Source organism: Micromys minutus, assembly GCF_963924665.1.
Source record: "Micromys minutus genome assembly, chromosome: 1".
Taxonomy (NCBI): domain Eukaryota; kingdom Metazoa; phylum Chordata; class Mammalia; order Rodentia; family Muridae; genus Micromys; species Micromys minutus.
In genome coordinates, this window is record NC_137969.1 from 12974533 (window position 1) to 13001824 (window position 27292).

The window sequence follows — 27292 nt, forward strand, 5'->3', positions numbered from 1 at the left end:
GACACATTCGTTGTGTCAGTATATTCTATAATGTTTTGGAAGTGATTATCTATTTAACGTGTGTTTTTTTTAAGTATAATGGCTTATATATGTGAAAATGCTATAAAGAAACCACTGATTGTATGCTAACTTAAAATAATAAATAAAAATGAATTAAATATAGAAACAATGCGTGACAGAACCATAGCTTTGAGTGTCACTCTTCATTAATAAACCAGTGGATTATGCCAGACTAAAGACTTTCCAAAAGTGTTTTCATATGTGCCTGGCTTTATGTGTAATAGCATTTGTATAGCATGCCATGGGATTCACCTACTTTAACAATTCTAGTCTGTTTTCTTGTCGTTGATTTTATTTTTTTCTTTTTAGTGTGGCTTTACTAATGTCAAATCTTATGTATTGTTCTTCGCTAAGACACATATTTGACTATTATTCCAATTTAATTTTAGCTGGATATAATATTTCATGGTTGTTACAGAAAATATTCCTGTTGAAAATTGAGTTTATTAACAAGTGATTAAATTAGAGTTGTTAGTAATTAAAGTATAAGACATATGTGATATGAAGGACTGTCATGAGCGTTGTTATATATTACTTTTCATAATTTGTATTCCTTAGCTACTATAAAAGAATAAACAATTTAATACCCTATTACAGGGAGGAAATATAGAATGTCAGCTGTAATGTGGGATAATTGGTTAGAAGGGACAATATTTGAAATGAAATCTGACAAAATATATATCTGCAATTCAGAGTGTCATTAAGCAGAGCTAAACTTTGCAGAAATTGTCCCCAGGTTTAACAGTTCCATAAATAATCTGGTTTCAATTATTTGAATCTGATGTGAATTCATGATAAATGAATTATGTATAAGATAACTTTTGTTAATTTTATTGTATTGATTTAGATAAAGATTAGCCTTTGTTGAATAATGGGGACAGGGTCACTGTGGCTGCTGGTTTGTTTTGTATTAGTTCTGAAAAAGAGATACCTATTTTGTCTAAATAATCATCACACTTCCCAACATTTGCATTTTTTGATTGTGATTTGGTCACTGTACATGGTAAACGAACTAATAGTAAGGTGTCTGTACCCTACTACTGGCCCTCAATTAACAAATTACATTCTAAGATAAAGTGTAAATGTACTAGAAAGAGATCCAAATTGGGAGGAGACAGAGTGTGGAGCCAAGCAGAATGCTGTGGGCTACAGGCTCTACTTCATTGAAGTTTGTGTCTGAGACTCATTAACAACATTAATCTGTCATGAATACAGGGATCAAAATGCCTTTAAGTATAAAAAAGAAATTTGCATCAGTTTATAAACAAGTCTTTAAAATATTTGCTAGAACACCACAAGAAAACCTATGAAAGAAACTAACGTGGGCCCACTGAGACTGAATCACCAGAGAGAGCATGCATGGTACAGACTAGGCCTCCTACACATATGTAGCAGCAGTGCAGCTTGATCCTCGTGTGGTACCTCTAATAGCAAGAGCAGAAATAGAGCTGTCTCAATAGAAGAAGATGTGTCCAGTCCTACTTCCACGTGATATGCCAAGGTGGGTTGATATCTATGGTGTGTCTCCTCTTCTCTGAGCAGAAAGAGGGAGGCATAAGGGAAGGAAAGTGAGAAGGAGGGACTATGAGGAAAAGAGGGAGAGAGACTCAGATAGATCAGATCAAAAATCTTGCCTCTCTGACAAAAACTAGTGTTCTTCCAGGAGAACTTTGAGAAACTAATGGGAGGTTTTCTTCACTTGTTCTTAACCATGTTGTGTTTGCAAAATGTGTGACCCTCTTAGAATATGGTGAACCCTGTGGGAAAGTCCCCCTGGAGTCTGAGTTCCCTATATAGTTGAAGGTATTTCAGAACTTAAGGCAGTGCTTTTCATTGTGTGGCCTATAGAGATCCTGTGCTAAGAGGTGATAAAATGGAGACTCTCAGACTCTCTATAAGAACTACTAACTCACAATCCCTGGAAACAGTCTGCAGACTCATATGTAGAAAGGTCACTATGGAATTCTGAGCCAGACTAACACTGCTGATTTTCCTTTTAAATTCGCATTCGTCAATGTACTAGTGTTGCTATGGTTTTTGTTGTTCCCATCAATCTTCAATGCAATAACGATGCATTAAATGACAGTCTCTGTGTGTCTCTGTCACTACACTTGTTCTTCAGGGCAAGGCAGACTGTTAAAGTTTGGGCATGGTGTGGCTGTTTCCTCTCCACTGAAGTCGTGATCTAGTCATGCAGAGTGGACCATGATGGGGGGGAGGTACTTAATCTCTGTGTTTTGTGTTTTACATGCTCTTATATGTATGAATGTAGGTACACATGTCCTGTGCTATTTGTATAGAGGTCATAAAATGTCTCTGGTATCAGCCCTGGTCTTTCACCTTGACTGAGACAGGATCTCTGTTGTTTTCTGTTCTTTGAGTCAGGATAGCTGATTCAGGGTCTTCAGGATTTCCCCTGTCTCTGTTTCCACCTTGCAGTAGGAGTACTGGGATTACAAATATACAGTTTTATGTGGTTCTTCAAACCACCTGACCCATTAAATCATCTTGCCAGCAGGACCCAATGGTTTTCTGTATGTGACATTGCAAATTTTTTTGTTTGATTTTGTTGGAGATAGTGGTAAATCTTAGAAGCTTGCATAAACAAGATGTTTTCTTCAGAGTCCTAGTTCTGCTTCTGATACCTCCTTCTTCCTTATCTGCACAAGAGTTGGGAAGAGTACCAGTGTTCAGCTCACTGAGTTGAATGGCTTAATTGCAATAAATGGTATAAAGCAATTAGAATAGCCATCAAGGTATATAAAGGTTGAATAAATAAAATAAAAATTATAACCACTGTTCATTGAGCATATACAATGTGACAGTTTCTGGTCTGAGTGCCTTGGATCACTCACTGCACAATCGTAGGGTTCCAAAGTAGCGGTGAGGTCTCTAGAACACCAGCATCCTCCCCATCCTAGTGCTGGGTCCATAAATGTGGACCACCATCTCTTTAAATTTTGAAATGCATGTTTCATTTCATGTCTTGTGTATTTTTTAGTTTATGTTGTAGGAGCAAAGGCATTTTGGTAGAAACCTGAGCCCTGCATCTTGTAGGTCATCTATGTACCCATTGATGCTATGTGTATCAGAATGGGCCATTGCCTGATAAGTGGGTGACATAACTCTCAGAGAGCACCTAGGCAATGAGTCTGGACTGTATTAGCTTTTCCAGGCTCTGGGTGAATTCTCTAGAAAGACTAATTTTCTTCTCCACTGCTCATGCGATATAAATTACCCTTGGCATATACCCACCCACTCAACCTGTATCACCTTCAGATATTATCAGGGTTACCTCACTCAGAATAATATTTTCTAGTTTCATCCATTTATCATCAAATTTTATCATGTCCTTGTTTTTAATAGGTGAGTAGTATTCCTTTGTGCAAATTTATCACATTTTTTCCATTCTTTGGATGAGGGACATGTAGGTTGTTTCCACCTTTGAATTTCATGAATAAAAACAGCTATGAACATAGTTTGGTAAGGGTCCTTGTGGTATGATGAAGTAACATTTGAGAATATGCCCAGGAGTGGTATAGTTGGATCTTGAGGTAGAACTATTCCAAGATTTCTAAGAAACCACCAAATTGATTTCCAAAGTGCTTATACAAGTTCACACTCCCACTAGTAATAGTGTTTTCTTTGTTCAAGATTCTCGAGCATGTGCAGTCTCATGAGTTTTTGATCATAGACATTCTGACATGTGTAAGATTTAATTGCAAGGTTGTTTGATTTGCATTTCCCTGGAAGATCGCCCTCCCCCCCCCCATCTTGGCTCATAAAAGTGAAACTTTTCACTTAATTTTGCAAGCAAACATAGGTCCTTTTTTTTTTTCTTCCAAAACCATATAGCTGAAAATGAAGCAGAGATGTTTATTCCTGCTAGTAACTGGTGATTTTGAACAAACTGCACTGTAGGGGCACGCAGGGATAGAATTGCAATAATAAGAGTATCTTTAATTAAATGTGCTCATTTATTTCAGGAGACAGGCAAAGGATAACCTCACTTTTGCCTTGGACTCTCAGCAAGTCTTTTGAAAGTTGCATTGTAAAAAGAATTTTTAAAGTGGAAGACTTTTATCAGTACAACTTATTAGCTTCTTAATCATATATCACACATATACCACATATAAAGCCTTCTTTAAAACCTAAAATCTGCTCAAACTCTTGCTTTTAGTGGCTATTTCCTCTCCTGAGCTACATGTAGATTACATGTGTCTGGCCATGTGTGTATGTGTTTATACATTGCAGCTATATATGCACATGTGTGCACGTGTGTGGAGATATATATGAGCTTTTTTTCCCCTCAATCTTGGTCTACCTGAGGTTTTCAAAATTGTCATTAACTGAACTCGATCTTGCCAATTTGCATAAAGACGAAGGGAATCCAGCCCCCAGGGAGGATCTTCCTTTCTCTAACTTGATACCACTGGGGTTACAGGTGCTGCACCTCAATAATATGGATTCTGATATAAAACTCTGACTTTACTGATGAAGCTATCTTTGCAGGAACACAAATAGGTGATGAAGGCTATGCCAACATCATGCCCTTTGACTTATACCATACCACACTCACCTAGAATGAAGAGCATTGCACTTTCTCATGTCTAAAATATTAACTGATTCAAAAATTTCAAGAGATCTTTAAAAGGCCACAATGAGGTGTTAGCTCTTTAACTCTGTGATGTTTATTTTACTGGGTGCTTAATGCATGGGTGGTTACTTCAGAATTTAAGTGGTAAATAACATGACACTAAGCATTAAACCATCAGCTTCACTGTATTCTTACTTGAAAAAAAAATTCACTCATTTTCCCAAAGGCTCTTCTCTCTTCTTACAAGATGACAGTGAAGGTCTTACCATTCTCAAAAATGGTTGAAGGATGGCACAGTCTACATGCTTAGCCTATGATTGGGTAAATGATGGGTCCACATTTCCTATGTGTCATTTGCAAATAGCATTCCCCCTTTCTACTCCTTCATCTGGGAAAGACAAATATTGGCTCTGCCTGGAGTAAACTGAGTTTCTCTTCTGTGTCTATGGGATACACTAATCTTTTGCTTTACAAAAAGTGATGCTGGACAAAATGCAGAAATCTGCAGTAATGGATTGATGTCTTAGATTGAATTCAAGCTGTGTAACTTGAAGCTAAGAATTACACATACAACTAAGTCACATTTCCTACTTATGCTGCTCTGGTCTTCTAGCTGAAAATCAAAGGATTGGAATGGATCTTATCTGAGCCACTTCTCTCCTTCCATAGCAAGGATTTTCATATATGTTGGATAGGGAGACTTCCTTCCACTCATTCTTCTATTGCTTCCATTGGTCACATTGCCAAAAATTATCTTCACATTAAACTTTTGGGACTGAACATTCTGAAGATATTCCAAGTTGCAGAGCTCATTGCCCAACCCTAAAGAAAGGTCATGGGAATTTGCCTGGCAGATGAATGCTTTAATGCCTTGGAGTAAGAAATTCTAGTAGGAGGTACAGAAAAATCTCACTGGGTCCCCAGGCAGACTCAGCACACTGCATCATGGAGAACTTGGTTCTAAAATATCAGTGAGAGAACAGATGGCATTTTAGGGAAGCTGAGGTAGATGAAAGCGATACACACAGAAGGTCATGACTCCAGCGTCAGAAAGAGCTATACTGAACCAAGTAGTGTGGCTAGGAAGGGCATCACTCATGAAGATTTTAGTCTCAAAGCCTATAAAAAGTCTCATAGTCAGGAGAAGAACTGGGATAAACATTCTGGCAATGAAGCATCCAGGACAGAGTATTGAGATCATGAGAAAGTAAGAATTATAAACTGCAAAGACCTGGGAAAGGCAGAATTGGGTCCCAAGTGGTCTTCTCTTTTTGTGGTACTCAGACTGAGCAGAAGGCTTTCCCCTCTTTTATACAAGCTTTTAATATAAAACATTTCTCAACCTATGAATATCATCTATATAAAAGAGCACATAGGAACTGACCAGTGACATTTGTCTATGGTGGAATCAAAGGAGTTTTACACAGTCCATTATAATAGTAACACAAGAAAAAATACACTCTTAGTAGCCACAGAGGATGAATGTTTAAGTAATATTATTTCTGCAAGCCACCATGAAGCAAGAACCATGAATTCCACTACTAGTTCACTAATATTTTAATGTCTAAAGTTATGGTTAATAGATTAATTAGAATGTCAACAAACAGTTTGAAGGGGTCATTTTGAATATAACCTTCAACTGAGACTAATAAGAACTTGTGCTAATGTCTGAATTTCTAATTCACTTAAAGGTGTATGGAATAATAGGGCTATATAACAATCTGCAATAAATGGAGTTTGAATCTTGGTTCTGCCATTTACAAAGGTTGTGACCTTAAACCAACTGCTTATTAAGCTCTCTGAGACTTCATGTCTCCTCTGAAAATGCTTTCTAATTATACCTACTTTCAGAGTGGCTAGCAGGTAGCAGTGTGCATGTAAACCATTAAGTATGCAGTAGTTTCTTAATATATGGTGACTAGAATAATTTAATAGACATCTGTGAAGTAAAAAGGGGTACCCTAAAAAGAATTGTAGCAGCTGGGAGCATTGTCAAGGTATGCAGTGAAGTCATGATTAATGTCCTCTTAAAGTTCTTCTTTCATTGCCAAAAATCACACCCAAGTACCTACAATACAGTACACCGAGGCTTGACAATCTTAAGGAATTTACGTAACCAGTAAAAGTAGCAACGAACAGGCAGGCACACAAAAAGATTGCATCCGATTTTTTCGTGATTTTAAAAATTTCTTAAAAATAATCCTGGAAACTTGATAAGCAGAGATGAGGACGTCTGGCTTTATTTTGTTTTGTGTGTTTTGTTTGTTTGTTTGTTTTCCTCCCAACAAAGGGACCAAATGGCATAAACAAAGCTACAGATATAAAGAAGACAAGCATACATTTTGGAGAGGGAAAAAGCTCTCAGGTAGATAGTCTGGATAAAAACAGAAACATTGAAAGACAAACCCCAGACAGGTACCTGAGAGTGAAGACACTACTAAGAATCTGTACACAGAAACTTGAGCTTTATTCATTCAGCGCATCATTTAGAAGCCATGTGAGGTCTTTGTGTAAGATTACTGTATCCTGGAGAAACCCCAGAAATATGAATATAATATGGAATACTTATGCCAAGACAAGATTAGTGCTGCTGAGCAGATAGATCCTCTGACTCTGGAAAGGTTTTCAGTCAATATTCATATAAACTCAAGAACTTGGTCTTGGTATCATGTCCCTGTTTACAAATCTGGATACCAAGGCATGTAGTGAAGCAATGACCACACAACTTCGTAGGTTTGAATCTTACTCCAGTTTTATCAACTCTGAAGTTTGTATGCCCTATCACCCCCAGATGAACTTGATATGTACTTTGATATCTCCCTCCCTTCCTCCCTCCCTCCCTCCCTCCCTCCCTCCCTCCCTCCCTCCCTCCCTCTCTCTCTCTCTCTCTCTCTCTCTCTCTCTCTCTCTCTCTCTCTCTCTCTCTCTCTCTCTCTCTCTCTCTCTCTCTCTCTCTCTCTCTCTCTCTCTCTCTCTCTCTCTCTCTCTCTCTCCTCTCTCTCTCTCTTTCTCTGGACCCCAGATTGCTAATATATGCAGTCGGAAACTTGAGTAGGATCTCTGAGCTGATTTATATCCTGGGTTCTGCTTGTTTTCATGTGTTTTGTTTTGCTTCCGTCCAGTACTTTATCTTGGGTCTGTTTTAACTATTTAGTTAGTATTTAGAGGATAAAAACGTGTATGAGACATAGAAACTCCAAAGAATGTTTGCTTTATTTATTTTTTTCCTTCTCAAACTTTTTATAACAGCGAACTTAATCTCAGCCATTTTCAAAAAACATGCAAGGTAAACACTGCTAAATGCATATTTGATATGTTTGAAAGGGAAGCAGGTGCGGAAGGAGGTAAACGCTAAAGTAGCAGCAAACATTGAGAATATTTGTGAGCTTCCCAAACTTTGAAATACTAGTTACTACTCAGACAAAATATTAGTTCAAAGAGAGTAAGACACTTGAGTGTTGCAATAAAGGGATTCATTGAAAAGAACAGATCTATAACAAGTCACGCCTGAAGGGCGAGCTTCATTCCATCCCTTTGTGCATTCCTTAGGATAAAATCCACAAGTTTGTCTTATCTGAGGTGTAAAGCACATTCAGAAATGGCTGAATGCAAGCTGCCACTGCTGTGGGCGGTTCAGGCTTTTCTTTTTCCTGGCTGCTCAGGACTAGGTTCTCCGGTCCTGTCTGCAGCAGGAGTCCAGCTTCGCTTCCACTGTTTCCAAGGCAACTGACCAGCCCTGAGATTCCGCTGGCGGGTGAGGTGTGGAGTCCTGGGGGGCGCTGTTTCTGTTGTCCGCCAGGCTTGCTCCGGACCTTCCGGGAGAAATCCTTGGTTTTCCGCGGACTGAGCGCTACTACTTCGTGCATGGCTGTTTCCTTGTGGAGAGTGACAACAGGGACGCTGATAATTCTGACAGGCTGGACTTTATTGGGCTGCCACTTCAGGCCTTGGATACAGCAAACAGGATGAACGATGAACGCTTCTCTCTCTCTCTCTCTCTCTCTCTCTCTCTCTCTCTCTCTCTCTCTCTCTCTCTCTCTCTCTCTCTCTCTCTCTCTCTCTCTCTCTCTCTCTCTCTCTCTCTCCTCTCCTCTCCCTCTCCTCCCTCTCTCCCTTTCCATCTCTCTCCCTCTCTCCCTCTCTCCTCTCTCTCCTTTCCCTCTCCCTCCTCTCTCACCGCTCTCCTCCTCCCTTCTCCAGCTGTAGCCTTCTTAATGTAGTTTAATGGCTTTACAAAGAAAGCCAGGGTGAGGAGCGCTTCTCAGTGGCTGTGGCTGGACCATGACCTAGCTGACCATGAACTTGGAGGGGCTTGAAATGATAGCAGTTCTGATCGTCATTGTGCTTTTTGTTAAATTATTGGAACAGTTTGGGCTGATTGAAGCAGGTTTAGAAGGTAAGGGAGTGCTTTTTAAGTCACTTGTAAAAAAAAAAATCCTGTTTTGCAATTTAAAAAATTCTTTAAGGGAATGTTAGAGGCACCTGAAATGTAAACTGAGAAATGTAATTCTGGGGTGTAACATGCAGAAAAGCAGGTTTCTCAGGGTAAGGGAGATTATCAAAATAAACTTTTGGCAAGTTACAGCAAATTTTTTTTTGCAGTAACAGAATGCTGTAACAATATGAAAAGCACTTTGAATCTGGAATCAAAACAGAAAATAAAGGGTTGATAACGTGTCAGATTGTGTTCAGAGCTTTTAGTCCCTGGTTTGTTGTTGTTTTTTCCTATTAGAATTTTGTGTATATTCTCCTCTTTCTATAAGAGTAAATGATATTTGTGCATGCTGTGGGATGCACTTGTGTCAAGAGAGAACTGGATATGCATGTACAAATTCTTATGGCTTACGATTGGACACCGAGGAACAAGCTTTCTCATGGGGTTTTCTGCAGTGGTCTTGATGATTGATCTATTTGACAATCTAACCTAGACTCTAGGGAGAAGTGGGTCTCCAACTCACCGGACAGAGTATAACATGGATTCTAAGAAAGCAATGGCTTTGCCAGTGTTGATGTTTTCATTCATTGGAGACGGACCCTCCACTAGTCTCTCCCTTAAAAAGCAAGGTTGTGTTCGTGCTTGGATCTTTACATGGACTGAGCGTGCCTCCAAGAATCCGAGTAGAATTTGAGTATCATTTTCTTATCACTCAGAACATATTTGAGACAGGTTTGTGTTCAGCCAAAGTTGGCAGTGCAGTTTTTTCAAAGCATCTCCTGCTTGGTGCTGGACAGTGATGCTGTGGTGTCCTCGCTGGAAGTTCTAAAGTTGAGTAAACATAAAAGAATGTTAGCAGAGGCTGCCCATCTTCTGATCATCTCCTTCTCCCAGGAAGGCTGCCACAATGTGACATGCATGTGATAACCTTTACAAATAGCAAACATCAAATTAAAGTAAGTGTGTCACTCTGATGTAGGTTACCAGAAACCTACATTTATAACTCATTGGCAGGAGGAGGAGGGGTGGAAAGCAAGGTTTATTAAAGTAATTTTAATGGAACTTTGAAGATTGCATATTGTGACCCTTGCTGAAGGATATATTCAGTAGTTTCAACATGAGAAAAGAAAGTCTAAATTTTAAAAATAGTCAGTGCCTTTTAAATTGACTATTTTGTGTATTTTCATGAAATGGGTAACTTGGTTTGACTTCCGTGTGCATGACTTTAGTGTTACCTGGTGATTATGGCTGGGACATCTCAGTTTTTTTTTTTTTTTTTTTTTTTTTTTTTTTTTGTGCTGGATGTTATGAATTTTTCTTCTTTTTGAGACTGGAAGCTTTATGGACATTATAAGAATTCCTAGGTCTTTGTAGGGACTAGTTACCTCTTATTTTATGTTAGAGGTGTGGTCCTTTTTAATGTTCTGTGTACAGGGTATTGCTTCTTGGTTTTGTGATGATGGCTACTGTAGTGTTAGATTTGTATTTTTCATACATTTTCACCTCTCAAATAATAACTTGTTTTTGTTTCTTCTATGGACTACTAACCTCTGTGAAATGTTCAGGATTCTCTTTTCATTATGACTTGTGTGCACATCTGTCCTGATCTGCATGGGAAATTTTCTTTCATGAATTTTATGCTGTATTGTTAGTATTATTGTTAACAATTTACTAACACTGCAGAGAGAAGTTAATGACTTCTAAACTTCTCTCCAATCTTCATCTGACTTCTGGTATTTTTAAGAAGGTCTTTTAAATTGTAAAATATCAGTAACCATATTAAAGTGGGAATTATACATATTACTTAAACATTAGGGCATGTGTCAATAAATACCATCTTTTTCTTATGAAATGCATATCAGACATCAATCACTGTGAATTTTAAAAGTCATAAAAGTTTCTAAGGAGTTTCCAAATAATTTCCTAGAGATATGATGCGAATAAGTTAGTGTTATAGCTAGTGTAGTTTGCATACATACTCTAAAGCTACAGAGCCTAACTAGTCCAAAGAATAAATGGGATTTAACATTAAAATTTTCCCATGTCCTGAATTCTTCTTAAAACAAACAAGGAAACACTGATCTTTATTTCATTCAGATCTATTCCCCCACAGGACTTCCTTTCCCAGGATCCCACATATCCTAGATGAAGCACACTAGCTTGTGTTGTCTTTCTTACTTCTGTTTGTAGACATGCCCTATAAAAGAGCTTGAGATTAAGTATGGGAAATTAAACTTGGTTAAAAATCAAGGATAATTTTTTATGGTTTACTTAAAAGTTTGAAACTTCATCAGAGAACTGCTCAACAATGCGAGCATCCCTCAAAATATGGCATGAATTACTTTTATTATTATTATTATTATGGCTAATGATATGTTGTATTCTGAAGGGCAGAGAGAATACAATATTTATATAACAAATTTATCTTGCTGTAATCTTTATTAAATAAATGTACTTTAGAATAAATTATTAATATGAAAGTTTAAATAATTTGTAGTTTTTTCTTTCAGAGTGCTACAAGTTTCCATTTCTTGTGGGAAATGTACCATTGGATGCTCAGCATTCTTCTGTCTCTTCACACACACACACACACACACACACACACACACACATACACACACACACACATATATATATATGACATATACAAACAAATATGCTACCTATAGACCCATTAAATACTAACAAAGAAATAGGTTGATTGACCTCTGGAAGGTAAACTTATTTCACTTGAGAAAATAAATAGTAAATTATGTCATCTCTGTCATTCTCGGACTTTCTACCTCGTAAGTCAAGTTTACCTTTCTCAGTTTAAGATGAAAAAGCTGGTCTTGATCATCCCATGGACCTCTCTATTTCATAAATGGTACAGGTGTACCAGGTAACTACATATCATTAATTTATGTAACATATATCCCTTTGTATGACAGGTTATCACTAGCCTATTTTGTAAACAGTAAACCATGCAGTCATCAGACTAATCTTTGTTTCATTGGGCAGGCATGTTCATCATACCCAGCCCCCCACCCAGTGAATTTTTCCTTGCATTTCCCCAAAACAGAAATGTTCATTCCTATATCTCTATATTTTTATATTTTTGGAATATTCTGATTATCTAATTTCTCAAAATTTATGCAATTTCAGTAACAAATATGCATATGATATTATACTTATTTTTGAATTTAAAGTTCAACGAGATTTTTTTAAAATAAAAATGTGGTACCTAAAGATGGCTAAGGAGTTTAGAGCACGGACTTACCTTCCAGAGGACTTATATTCAATTCTTGATACCCACATGCTGTCTCACAATCATGCTTATTTCCTTTGCCAGGGTATTTGACATCCATTTCTGGCTTCTTTGAGTACAAGACATACATGTGGCACACAGACATACATTCAAACCAAACACCTTCATACATAAATACATTTAAAGAGAAGAGTAGCATTAACATCCGACTGGTATGCTCATGAAATAATAGTGCTGACTGCAGAAAAATTTTCAGGATAAGAAATAAAGTCAGTGGCTGGAGTTTTGTTTGGTTGTTGTTGTTGTTAAGTATTGATTGCTCTCTTTCATCGGTAAGTAGTATAGGAAACTCCAGAGCTAAGATAGTTTGGAATATGTATGCCTAAAATTTCAGAACATAAATTGCCTCTTCTCCAACCATAAAAATAAAAGTAGTGTTCTGCTAACTTATTCCAGAGGAAAATATGAATCGATATTTTAATGACAAAGCTATTTCATTATGACTCTATGTGGTACTGGGCTACGGAAATACCTACTTTTTATTCAAATACATACAGAATCAGAAGGATGTGGGAACAGGAGGAAGGGAGTGCAGGTATTCTATCAGTGCTGCAGGAGAGAATACATTTGTCAAAACCATGCTGAAAAGCAACTTGAAAAAGAATGCTCATAGTAACTGTCTCTTTGAAGACTGATAAGGTGATGAGGCATAGAGCATGTCCCTTTATTTTTATTTATTTATTGTAGGTTTTATTTTATTTTATTTTTTGGAGACAGAACATCTCTGGTTTTTCTGAAACTCACTTTGTAGATCAGGTTGGCCTTGTACTCACAGAAATCTGCCTGATTCTGCTACCTTCCAAATGCTAAGATTAAAAGTGTGCACCACAATGCCTGGGTCTTTCACCTCAATGTATTTAGCAGATACGAGTAATCTCAGTCTAATGGCCTCCTCAAGGATTATGAATTAGCACATTATAAGGATAACCCTTTGAAACTTACATCATTAGTTTTTTATACTATTGACAAGTGTGATTCTGTACCAAATGCAAACCCATGCTGTTTGTTCATGATCGATATCATGCTTATTGGGGACCAAGTAACAGACTGTGGTGATTGGAGCAAGAAGATATTACTCCCATCTGAAACTGTTAGTTGAAATTCATGAAGAAAACATCATAAAACCATCTGCTGGCATCCTCTTTCCAAAAATATAATTAGAAGCCAAAGGTATTCACATGTATTTTCTTAGAGAATTCCTTCTACACTGTGATATTTTAAAAAATTGAATTCCTTGAATATTTTAACATACTACCTTTTAATGCCATATGAGAATGGAAGTGAGGAATATTTTCACCATTTGACATTTTTAGTAACTGATTATAGTAAATATTTTCTGTATTTCTAAAACATTAATGCTCACAGCAGGCTAATTGACAAAAACAATCAGTACAATCAGATGCTAGACCTAGAGAACGTAGAGCTATTTTGTCTTGAACATAGTCACAATTTCACATCTTATTCATTTTGAAATTTTAGACTATTAATTGACCTCCATAATTCTATATTTATTTACTCTATAAAATTATCATAAATAACTTTAATACCTTATTTGACTGGTAATTACATGGAAATTGGACTAATGTTAAACAAAACTGTTATAATATAATAGTATATTATAAATTGTAAGAAGATTTGATTTCATTTTGTCCTTTGAAATAAGAATTGTCATCGTAGCTATGAAAAACTTAGTAGCTTAGACTGACTGAGATCATAACTCATAAAACTGAAATTCAAACTTAGAACATCAAATTCCACATCCTGCTTTATAATCCTAATTTACCACACAATACATTAAAATGGCAATAGCCAATTTGTGGGCAGGGAGACAATGTTAGACTTTGTATCCATAGTAGCCAGACAATTTGTTGACTATAATGTACTAAACATGCAATAAAGAAGAGTCTCAGGTCTGTCTTATCAACTACATAAGATTTCTATAGGTAACTGGACGGAATGGGGGTAGAAGTAGTGTGAATGCTCACCTGAGAACTAAGATTAAAATCTTTCATCTTGAGGAGAACAATGGGAAAGAAGAGACCTGTCATGTTTGCGAAATGAGGACATTCAATGTGAGATTTTGCTGTTACCCAGTGTGGAGATTTCCTAATGACAGGATCTGAGATGCATAGAGGAGGTTGATTGGAGGAATGGCCGATGGGGCAAGGTGATACATAGAGTGGTAGCATTCTGAAATGATACACCAAAAATTTATTAGGAGTTGAAGATAGACTCGAGTTTACAGCTTTGATTGAGACAGCTGTCCACACAAAACATTTACCTAGCCTTCCTTAGAAAATATAAAACAAGGAGGAACATAGGTACTTCTAGCTACCTGGAGGAAATGAACGGTGAGATAAATAAGAACTTCTGTTAAAATCTTGTAAACAGGATGAAAAGATGCTGCATATGTCATTCCCAAAGCATCCGGTCAAATATGCAGAAATTCAGAAGTTGCAATTTTGTATGAGGCTGGCTGAAGGTTGAGTCAGAATAAGAACTTGCTTAAGTTCATGAAGTAATAACAGGAGTCTAGGTGAATTATGGTAGATAGGAACACTGATCAGAATGGCATCCATTAGGACTACAAAGGGCAAATACTTCAAATGGGCTAATAAATAAATAAATACATAAATACATAAATAAATGCACAAATAAAAGTAATATGTAATAAGACCATATGATACAAAATTTTCCCATACAATTTAAAGATAATTTTTGAGAGCCCTATTGATCCAGTTGTTTATGTAGCTGAAGATAGCAGTGTCTGGCATCAATGTGAGAAGAGGTTTTTGTTCCCATAAGGGAATGACAAGGCAATGGGTGGAGAGGGGGATCAGAGGAAGTGCACTTTTATGAAGGCAACTGGAGGGGAAGGCGGGATAAAGGGATAACAGCTCAAATGTAAATACAGAGTATCTAATAAAAAAGTAAAAAAAAAAAACTCAAAGAACAAATAGATAAATAGATAAAACAATAAAAAGTTTAGTAAAATTTATTTTTGCATCCAAATTTATATAGATGCATTGGAACAACTATTTCTATGATAATGAACTGAAAATATGAGGAAGAAGGGAAAATAGGGACAGTGTGTCAGCAATTTATAAAAAATTGAACTTTGGACTCATCAAGACTGCACAGAATAAATCAGAAATTACCTGAATCAGATCAATCATTCCACATATGAAGAAACTGAGTCCCAGAGAAATGAAAATGCCTTTTTCTATCAGGACTGTTTTTAAAAGACAAGTAGAATGAATTATACCCAGAAGAATGATCTGAGTTAGATAAACTTTTTAATTGCAGCTTTTCTTCTAGTGAACGGATCACTCTGAAGGTTGGTATTCGAGGGATCTGGTGACAATGGTATTGTTTGCCAGTGTACCAAGCACATTAGGTGCAGGTGCAGTATAGAGAGCTTTGGACTGAATTTGTCAGCCACAGCTGAAGTGGTTTACATCCTTAAGACTTGCCCATTTAAGTTTAATAGTAGATACTAGTTACTGGATCATAGCCTGTACAGTTATTGGCCCAGGGAGTGAACTCCTATAGTGCCAAGATTAAATTCAAATGCCTGTGTGTTCATGTAGTCATTATCCTAATTATTAAAATCGGAAAGTTGGCCTTTCACAGGGATTCACCCTAAAATCCTATTCAAAACTTGAAGGTGTGGTAATTCACATCTACACTCTTAGTACTAAGGAGAGAGAAGCAGAAAACTTAGAACTGTGAGGCCATTCTATGCTACATTGACCATTCCAAACCAGCCTGAGTTACATACATAGAGGCATCAGTCTAAAACAAACAGCAGCTCCAGGTATAACTCTGTGTAGTGCACTAGCCTAGCATGAATGGGAGCCTAGTGCTCATCCTCATAATTTAAAAAAAGACACTGCTTTTGGATATGTCTGTAGATGTATCACAAAGATAAATGTTGCCCCAAATATTACATCAATTTTACATTTCAATTCTTATATAAACACCGTGGAATTTAATTGCACAAAGTACAGACTCAAATCCAAAGAAATAAGATCATGATCAATGAAGTCTAAGCTCTAACACATGTATCTATTCTATTGCCTTGAGAAGAAACCACCATCCTCTGTGTCTACATTTCATTTTGTCGTAAGTTGAAATTATCACTACAATTTGTTTTTTTCTTATATGGTTTGGGATGAGTTGTGGTTTATATGCGCTTTTACATCTACCTACATTAGAATATAGTATTTGAGTGTGTTTCCACTATAGCCAGACACCTTACTTTTCATTCCAAACATTAGAGGCCAGCAGTCAGTATCTGAACCCAAAAGCTACACTCTTTGTTTGCTACAGAAGTGAAAGCTATGCTTGCGGATATTAATGATTCAAAACAAGGTTAAAGTTGTCTGTAAAATGTCTGGTAATAGGAAGTTGGCAAGGGTCAACTGCTTTGAGATTAAAATAAGTCTTTGCATTTTATTTTTGTTTGATGTTCATCGATGCTTTTGCTAAATTATTGAGGGTTTCAGATGCCCTGACACTGTAGTCGCAGATATGTGTGAGTTACCATTAAGTGCTGGGTCATTCTTTGGACGATGAACAAGTGTTCCCAACTATTGAGCCATCTCTCTATCCCTTAAGCTTAAAATAAATTTTGATGGCTGCTTCTCTCCTAAAAAACAAAATGTACTCTCTTTCATTATGATAAGTGTGTAAAGTCATTGGATGGGAAACTTCAAGATGCCAGTTCCAAGATAAGACACCCAGGAAAATAAGGGTACAGCTATAAGCAAGGTAGATGAGACACTTTTTTTCACTGTCATTTCCTAAATGTCAAGTTACTAGCTATAAAACATACCGGGGGCAAAGTAGCTCATCTGTTTACTCACTTGCTGAATAACATGTCTGAGTAATGGCTCATATGTTGTCCACATTAACTTATAGTAGCAAACATATTTCTAATTTTTATGAATATATTACTAAAGAGACAAAACAAAAAGACGAATCAATATATGTGTGTCAACTAATATTTAGTAAAGAGAAATGTAGATTTTTATGACAAGACAAAAACATGGTTCTGTAATAGAGTATTTAGAGAAAGGCACTATTATACACTAGTTTGTGTGAAAATATTTAAAAGAAATGAATAATTGTGATACAGAAGAAAATATCTCACAAGTATTTCTTCCAAGCAGCAGGCCAGTTTATGAGCTGTCGACTAGTTGGGGCTTTCTGTATTGAACATTGAGAGTCTAGCAGAGTTGGAGGATTTTGTACTTACCAAGGTATCAGTAGGAGCAATAGTGGAATAGTTAAGGCCATATCATGCTGAAACAACACAAGTGGCTGGGGTTAACTTTTGACCCTGGGAAGTTCCTGAGGTTGTGTGTTACATAGTCTGTAGACAGTTATTGCTGCTTATGTTTATCCCCTGCCATAATTTCTCTACCATAGTTGCCAGTTGGAGTCTTTGTATGGAGTATTCTCCATAATGCCTCTCTGCCAGACACTAGCCAGAATATAGATTCATTGTCTCTTGTCAAACTTCCTTTATCTTGAATAAGTGTCTGACTTGTACTTTAAGATGCTCTCATGTTCCAAACCATCTTTATTAAGCAAAGTCTGCCCCTCTGCCTACCACAGCCTTTGAATGGATTCTGTCTTCCTATTTAACAGGCAGTTTCAACACTATGGTATAAAAGCTCATTCTTAATTGCATCATTAGGAACAACACCAAGTGTCATAATACGACCTGTTTAGAGAAGAGACTTTGAAAAGCCAAATCACCTTCTTTGTGTATTTGCCATGCGATAGGATCAGGACAGTGCTGGTGAAAGAAAATATGACTCACAAAAAGAAAACGATGTTATGATGCCTCCCTTTAAGTAGCTTCTCCTCGCTCATCTGTGAACTTCAGTGATTAAATATCTAAAATGAGCATAGTCCAAATTGCGATAAAAATAATATGTTTACTTTGTCAGCTATATATATTTAAGCATATTTTTTGGAACTAAGATTCATGCAATTATTACCTAACCCTCTCATTTTCTGCATAAATTGAGACCTAGGAAGGTTAATTGACTCATTTGAAATTACAACACTGTTTAGAAGCATAGATACCATAATAATTACACTATCTATGATATAATAATAATTATATTCTATGTGGGAAGCTAAACCTTTAATATATTTTAGAATAATTTCTGCAAAGCCTTATAAGAATAATCTTATTAGCTATAATTATTGAAAGGCTGATTCTTTATTTAATCAAAATATATTATTTAGATTTTTCATACTACTGCTCTTTGTTTATTATCTTACGTGCAAGGCAACAGTTAAAGAAATTTTTTTTGTCCCTAGCAACAAGCAAGTTGATAAAAACAGTAGCAGGCTACAATGTTTCACAAATTAAGAAGAGTAGCAAATCCTGGTTTGTTTAATCAGTAAATCAAGACTCTTTTCTCGTTGTCGTAGATTGTTAATGATTAAGAAGAAACAGTAGAATGGTAATTTTTATGTTCTCATTCCGGGGGAGAGTATCTGATGCTATAGCCTGAGACAAGATTAGGCACTGGATTCTAATGTCATCAATGGCCCTTTGAGATGCACCTTGTTGAACAGATTCCATGCACTGTCTTAAACACTACATGCATGAGTCATTCTGGAAATAATATTTATTTGTCAGTAATGATTGAAAATTTAACCAGAACCCACAAAGTTCTCTGGGACTAAAGTACCAAACAAAGATTACATGGGGTACCCATAGCTCCAGCTGGATATGTAGCAGAGGAAAGCATTGTCTGGCATCAGTGGAGAGAGAGGCCCTTGGTTCTTTGGAGGCTTGATATCAAGATAGGGGAACACTAGGCCACTAAGGCAGGAGTGGGTGAGTGGGTAGGGGAGCACCCTCATAGAGACAGTGGGAAGGGAGGAGGGAAGAATGGGCTTGTGGAGGTTAAACTGGTAAAAGGGATAACATTTGATATGTATATAAATAAAAATAACCAATAAAAAGAAAATTTAACCAGAGAATGTAAATGAATGTAAGTTCATAAAGTTTTGACATTGAATATCACACTCAGAAATTGCCAATCAGATAACTGAAGCCAGGCTGTCTACCTGAAAAACAAAGCTTTTTAGCCAAGCCTAACCAGCTACAAAGGTAAAGCTACATAGTATGAGATCAACAGACCTGGTAGCAATTTAAATCTAAAGACTAGAGCCTTTGTAGTTCTTTGAGACCCTTCTGTTTCATATTAAAAACCAAGTATTAAATAAAGCCCACAACAAGCACATTTTAAATGTATGATTTTATTTGCTTTTGTTTCTTATAAACTCTACTTCCTCAAATTACATATTCTTTAAATACAACGAAAATTAATCAAAATCCAGCCCAGGTCATGATCCCATTGTAATTTTGGGAGACCTTGCAGTGATTAAATTCCACTCTTAGGATAAATAGAACAAGATCCCATCTTTGATTAAGAGCCTACACGCTTCCCTTCAATGTCATGGCCAGCCTGCCTAAAGACTGATAGAACGCAGATATACTCATTTGACAACATGCATCACTTACTGCAGTGGGCAAGTAGTGTTTTTCTTTAATGGAATGGACCAGTCATTCATTAGACTTGTCCCTGTGTCTAGGGCTTTCTGAATCATGAGTGAGAGAAGCAAGCAGAGACTCCCCTACTTGGAAGACATGTATTTATTTTTACTTACAATATGATTTTCAGCAACTAGCTTGACCCCACATTGAGCCTCATTTCATCATGATTTAGTGTATAACTCTTGTGAAGATTAATAAGATGGATAGACAAACATTGGATCTCCTTGCTAATATGTGCTCTAACAAGTAACCATTAACTGTTAAATTATAGCATAAGAAGTTATTGAGGAAATGATGTTAGTATCGTTGATGTTGTACAAGGTTGTTAAATGTGTGCTACTCAAATGAACGTTAAAAACAACCACGCTACTGTTTGCTCTCTTCGTTTTCAATGGAAGGGGCTTTCATTTTTTAAAATGCCCATTCATTTTCAGTCATAAACTATCCTTGCCAAGCTTCTGCTTGCTATTCTGATATTGTGGTTTAATGAGGAAATACTGCCGACATCCAAGATACAGTGGAAGGGTTGGTTGGCTTTGGTTCCAGGGAGAACTGTTCATGTGCTGTACTCTACAGTCAGTCAGAAAACAGGATGTTAGTGTTGGCAATAATACACACCTAAAAAGCTAATCTGATTAGTTTCTTTTTTCTGCCTATTTGAAAGTAGAAGGAGGAGGAGACATATAGGAGGTGGAGAATGTGGGTGCTATAGGGAAAGAAAATATAATAGTGAGACTCCAGTCTGGGTGAGATGAATTTAATCAGTAAATGTGATATGGTTGCCAAGGAATGCGGAATGCTCATTTGAGATGTGTATTTATTCTCTGAAAAGAAGCCTCCTCTGACTCACATAAAGTATGTTCATTCTTGGGTCCATTACAGAAAGATTGCTTCTACCAGGCGTGTTCAAAGACAAAGGCAGAGCCACATTAGAGAATAAAAAAAAATAGTGAGGAAATTGGAGCCATTTCCTTAGTACACAAACATTCCTCAGTTCCATAGATGAAAAAAAAATAGGCACTGCTTATCGAATCATAGAGGCACTGCAATGAAAAGTTGAATTGAACTGGACAGGGAAAGTATCATCTGTTCGAATGAGGAAATGAAAGTCACTGAAAACTCTGACTTCTCTACGGTGTGCCCACAATGGTATACTACATACCAATAGACCTAGTTGGGCTCTCAGCAAGGGGATTTAGTGAATTGTGGCAAACACTGGCTGGTGTGCCATGATAGAAATGCTCAACTCAGTAGTCTCAGATTGCATTTGGAGTAACTACACAATATGTCAGAAGAACATATGTTCTCAGAAAAGGTTTTATAGTAGTTTCTTGGCCCACCTAACCTGACAAAGGAATTTAAAGGAGAAAGAGTCTATTCTGGTTCACTGTTGGAGGGTACAGTCCACCACGGCAAAGAAGTCAGGACTGCAGAATCCTGAAGCCACTGATCATCCTATATCCACACCACAAACCTGACAATGAGATTATGTGCTTATGTTCCCACCCCTACCACCTCTTTATTTTCCCACACAGTCCAGGATCCCAGCCAAAGGACTAGTGCCACCTCATGGCCCATGTTGTATCATCTCAATTAACCAAATCAATAATCTCCCAATAGCCCCTATGTACCAGAGGATCCTAGATACCATCTACTTGACAAATTATCTTCATAGTTATAATTGTCTATACACTATGCCTCCACAGGTTGAGTACAATTTAAGGTATGGAAACTCTACCTTAAGTCTTAGCATTCAATGGACCAAGGCAAGAGGATTACAAGTTTCTGGACAGCCTGGGTTATATGCTAAGAGTGTTTCAAACATACCCCAACACAAAAAGAAAGGCATTTCAAGTGAGATCATTTAAGGTTGAGATATGCTTGTACTTGCTTTGTGTCTTCAATTTTTATCCACTAATCTCTTTAGGGAAATCCATCTATTAATCACTGATTCTGCATTCCCACAACCAAGCCACATGTTCAGTGGCTACTAAGTTCAGTGTGATGGATAAATTTTGCACGTCCTTGAACACTTTTATACTTTTATGTACAAACTCTTCTGAACAAATGCCAGATTCTGGAGTGCATATCCTAATGTTTTACATGTATTTGTATTCTCTGATAACATGAGCCATGAAACATATCAGTTGGTACACGCTGGGTCCTCGATGAAGTAAGAAAGTTTTGTGGCAGGACCTTTGAATGTTCCTTGGGATGGGCCTTTATATTTAACCATGTGTGTTAGTACAGAGGAAGAAAGGGGGTGTCATAAAAGCAGAGCATTACATAAAGATTAAAACTCGCCTATGGTCAAAGTAGAACACATTGTACCATTGGGTAGAAAATGTCTTGCCTATGATTACATTCTAACCAACTCTGTGATTACAGAAAAGTTAAATTGACATTCTATTTCTTTTTTTATAAAACATAGCTCTCGTGTTGTTTTCATGGAAGAACCCCTGTTTAATTGGTGCACCAGAATTAGAATTAAGGTCATCTTTGGCCCCTCACTGGTTCTTGCTCACTAAGTTATATGGTTTTCTTCCTGACATAGGAAAGGCTATATTATAATCCACATGGTTTCCAGCTTACCTCACACTGAAGTTTGCTATTTTGTTTTGTTTTTAAGTTTGGTTTCTGCCTTTCCTGGCCAGAATCTTATTGGATAATAGTCCTTGGTTTGTAATTCAGGTTAGGCAAGAATTTAGATCAACTCTCTTCCATCCATGATTCTCAGGAACCTGACAAATGCAACTATATATTAATGTAATTTTGTATTTAAGACAATAAGTTTTGAAATGGCATACACAATACATCCCTCATTAATAAATATGTACATATGACAGAGAATTGGAACTTTGACATTGCTTATTCTTGGAATGTGTACATTTAACAATGCAGCCATATAACAATTTCTGGTTAATTTTAATGGAAAATAATATCTATATAAAATCCATATTCTGTTTTTCTCAAAAAACAAAGGTGCTTTGGAACATAAAAATACCAATCAAAATACTTTTGGTACACAAAAGTTATTTAAAATTGAAAAGTTGTAATGTTGTGTTTGCCTTAAAAGCAAGAGAATTCAGGGGAAGATCTTGGAGCTCATACTACATTATCATGAAGTAAAGTTGTCATTCTAACTTTAATAAGTTTCTGGCATAGATGATAAACAGCTCTGTCTATGCATACTGGGAAGTCAAGGATGTTATCAGTGGGTTGTAAAAGACTTTGGTGTGATATTCACTCTCTGCGGCTTCTGGGAAGCAGCACTCTTAGGAACACATGCTTTTCACTCCTTGTGGTTTGCCTCACGAGCTCTAAAAGGGAACACTGGTCTGAGCATAGGTTTGTAAGGAATGGTGAAGAGGATCAAGGGTTGCTTCTTCTGAAAATTCTCACCCTCCCTCACATTTGAGCATCAGTAATTTTCTTTCCCTAGCAGCAGCCTGCTTGCAGATGCCCACAAGCCATTCATGCGAAACTCAGGTAGGAATTATTTAATGTGGGAAGCAGATTAAAATAGGAAAGAGTGATAAAATGCTGCCTCATAGGAAATTCCATTAAATGTATCGCTGAAATGGAATCCTCAATACTTCCCATACATCTTTTCTTTCCTTCCAATTTACTTTCTAAAAGGTAGCATAGAGACCATCCAAGTAACTCTTTTCTTTCTCATTACTGGATTTTTTGAAAGTTTAGGCTGCCATAGATTCCAATTAAGAAAATTCAAGGTGGGAGAAACATTTCCTATTTTAGGCTTTGTGCCATTTCGAAATTGAAACTAAGTAAGATAGTGTCCATACTTTCATAAACTTAGGCCCCAAATAATTTTTCTCAACTGTCATTCATAAAGAAACTTGGCCTTATGATTCACCTTGCATTTTCATATGGACTCAGTCAATAGGCATTTGATGTTAGCAAATAAAAATAAGAACTAGCAAAAACTAGCGATAGAATTATGGTAAAGTGTAAGGAGGGATGCCATCTACATCCCATGCAGTCACAGGCAAGGAGCAACCAGGCCATGGTTACTCTAGGTTAACCAGCGTTGTACTTCTGGTAATCAAGAGTACTCACTGTGCATGGTTCATTAAAATAGAGCATTACAAATTATGCATGTCCAGCCTAAGCACATGGCTGAACTCTGCAGATTAAAACCGGGTGAATTTAAACTTACTCTGCTGGTAGTCAGTAAGTACAGGCTATGAGTGATATTTTAAGTGAGATAAATGTCCTTAGACAAATACAACATTTATATTAGTAATCCAAATTGTACAGTATTTTTCTTCTAAATATTTTTTCATAACTTCAACTGGAGTCTTTTAGACTTTCCAGTTATAAAGGCATGAAAGGAACCGAAGGTGGAGGTGTCACAGGAGAAAATACTCAATGTCCTTGTAACACTTTCCATAGGCTACTGAAACCCACTTGAAATAGGTTTAATTAGTCCTGAATACTGGAATTCTTGTGTCACATGGAAATAAAAATGTTTCAGACAGTCAGTCTCATGATTAACTGAGATAGTATATAATATGCTTTGCGTAGCTATATATTGTTTTATTGAGAGAATATCCAGGCATTATGACAGCACATTCTCGATTTCAACTGTAGGTAATGATTATAAGAAAGAAGGTAGGTTGTTTGGTGTATACTATGTTTCAGATGTTTGAACAGATGCTGACTAGGATGTGTATCATTGTATTTCCGTTAACAGTTATACGCATCATTTGAAAAGCAAAGCAAACTCCAGGCACTGCGACATTCGTGAAATAAAAACTGATGCCATTAAAGCATCAGTGTGTCTCTTCTCTTGTTTGTACAGTATTTCTGAAAAAAAGGCCATTTCTAAAATGTCTTTAGGATATTTCAAAGGCTAAGCAAGTTTGAGAGGGCAAAGTCACTTTGCAAATGATCTGTGGCACTTTGTAAGGAATCTGCAAACACCCTCTAAAGGACTGTGGACACCCTGTGGCATAGGTCCTTCTGGGAAACTCAAAACACACTAGAACATACACAATGGAATGAGAAAGCTTGCAAACAAAGCGGTCTGCTTTGGTTTAATCTAAACAGTGTTTGCCTCCTATTAGCCTCCCACTGCATCCTGTTGAGAGATGGATTAAGCAATTTGTTGCATGGAATAGTGGAAAGATCATGGCCATTACATCTGAAGTGTTGATTTGTACTCTAGACCTTGCACTATGATTAATTCACATTATTATTATTATTTTACTTTTACTTTGGCCTGTTTTAATTATGTCTCAGTTCTCTTACTCACAACAAGAGATTAACATTTTAACCCCCAAAGCATATAATAAAATGAAATAGTATGAATAGCTAAATTCATAACCCTTATGCCTTTCTCCCTTTCTCTGATACATGAGAGGACATTTCCAGAAGTTTTCAAAGACATCAAACACAGAAGGGTTTGTCCAGGAAACTTGTCATTGAGAAGAAATACTTCTGGCTGAGGTTTAATGATGGAAAATGTTCCATTCTTTGAAATATTCACTTGTCAGTGAAAGTACTTCCAGGAAGTGCTCTGTTTCATAGGAAACTTTATCCTAAACAACAAGCCTGAACTCCCCATTTTGTCTTTGTTAGGGTGAGATTGGGGTGCCCTCTTTTATACACTACTTTAATCTTTACCTGTTCAAGGAATCATTATGTCATAGCAAACAGGTATGCATCCACCTCACAGGCCAGTATCTAATACATCACTTTACTCTCTACATGAGGCATGCTTCCAATGGGATCCAGTCACACATTTCATTCACTTCGCATACTCTGATTGCCGGGATTCGGATTCCAGTGCTGAGTGCTGTGAAACTGGCCTTCAAAATATGCAAAGTAAAAGAGATGAGGGGTAACTAGAGCCATGAACGATAAGTAGAAGACATTACAGAGCATACCCTTTATATCTGCATTTAAATGGAAAAGAAACGGAATGAGGCGAATGAAAATGGAAATATAGTCCCCAAGTCCAGCAGTGAAGAATTTTTAGAAAGGATCCAAGCCATTCCTTATGAGCCATCTTTTTATCATTGCAGTGTATCATTCTAAGCCATTATGCTGTGCAGAGCTGGGTCTCAGGCTCTTATTCTATGACCATCGAACATTTTTAGCTCCTCCAGTTTCTTGACTTGTTTTCTCATGAGAGAAAGTTGCTCATTAGCTGCTTGCTAAAAATCAAAGAATATTTTCCTTTATGATTTCATATCTGATAAAGAGAAACTAGGTATTTGCTGTAATTTCTCAGAAACACAAATGGCCTCATTTAGACAGTAAGTGTTTGGGGCACTGAATTCAGATTCAAAGCAACTATTTATTCATAGAGCATTCAAATGTGTTAGTCTAAATAAGACTTGGAGTGGGGATCATTTAAAATACCAGCAAAAGTCAACTGTTTGCAAGCAACCTCCAACATCCTCAGACATCATTTAAATAATTGTAATTAAAATTATTTTTATCTGTTCATTAAAAGTAAGATTAAAAAGGTACCAGATAGAACTTACTTGGTGATTCTTGTTTGAAGTAATATTCATCTAAAATAAATGCTAACAGAACAACCTAGGTCATCTAGGGAAGAGAAACTGCTCATTTGTGTCTATTTCAAATGTGAAATACAATGAAATGTGACAAAGCAGATAAAAGGAGATGATGAAAAATGCAAATGAAGCATTCTGGACCAATAGAAGCTGAATTTCAGGTAGCAGCTGCCAAGATCCAAGGTAACCATGAAACCCGTTTCCCTGACAGATGTTTGATGATAGGCACTGACTGGTAGATATCAGTGATGATTTCTCTGAAGCAATACTCTAGAGTGATTGTTGCTAAGGTATAGGAGTGCCCCATTTCCCACACCATGACTGGAACTCAATCACTCATCATATACTAATTAATTAGAGCTCCTTGTAAATCAGACTAAATAAATAAATAAAAATAAAGTGACTATAACCTTTAATATAGATTGTCAACTTGACCTGATTGTGGAGCACCTAGATGGTTATCTAAACAAATGTTCAGATGTGCCTCTAGTGACCAGTAAGAGACAGCTACATCAAGAGAGCTCTGATTTAACAAATGGATTGACCTCTGGATGGACTACTCACAGTGTGGTGGCATTTTTGGTAGGTGATAAGAAGTAGGAGGTTTACCTACTTGGAGAAAAGAAGTAGGGTCCAAGAGAATTGTGTGAAAATGATCTCTTGCCCTGATCTCATTCTTTTTCTCTGCCAGCCGTGATGGACTGAATGTCTCAGGTCATGCTGCTTTTTCTGATTGATGATGTCATTTGCTGTGCAG

At 36.9% G+C, this 27292-nt stretch overlaps 1 protein-coding gene across 4 annotated transcripts in view; it reads left to right on the forward strand.

The window, feature by feature from the left end:
- Window positions 1-27292, forward strand: part of KCNIP4 (potassium voltage-gated channel interacting protein 4) — a gene marked incomplete at both ends in the record, with an annotated part of 1073131 nt that overhangs the window by 596468 nt on the left and 449371 nt on the right. Inside the window, one exon of one of the 4 annotated variants that reach the window (XM_080938594.1) lies at window positions 8954-9053. The exons of the other annotated variants lie outside the window; for them this stretch is intronic. Within the exon in view, the coding sequence (XP_080794720.1) occupies window positions 8954-9053 (100 nt within the window). Of the gene's footprint in view, window positions 1-8953; window positions 9054-27292 lie in introns of those variants that run through there. 4 annotated transcript variants of the gene reach the window in all.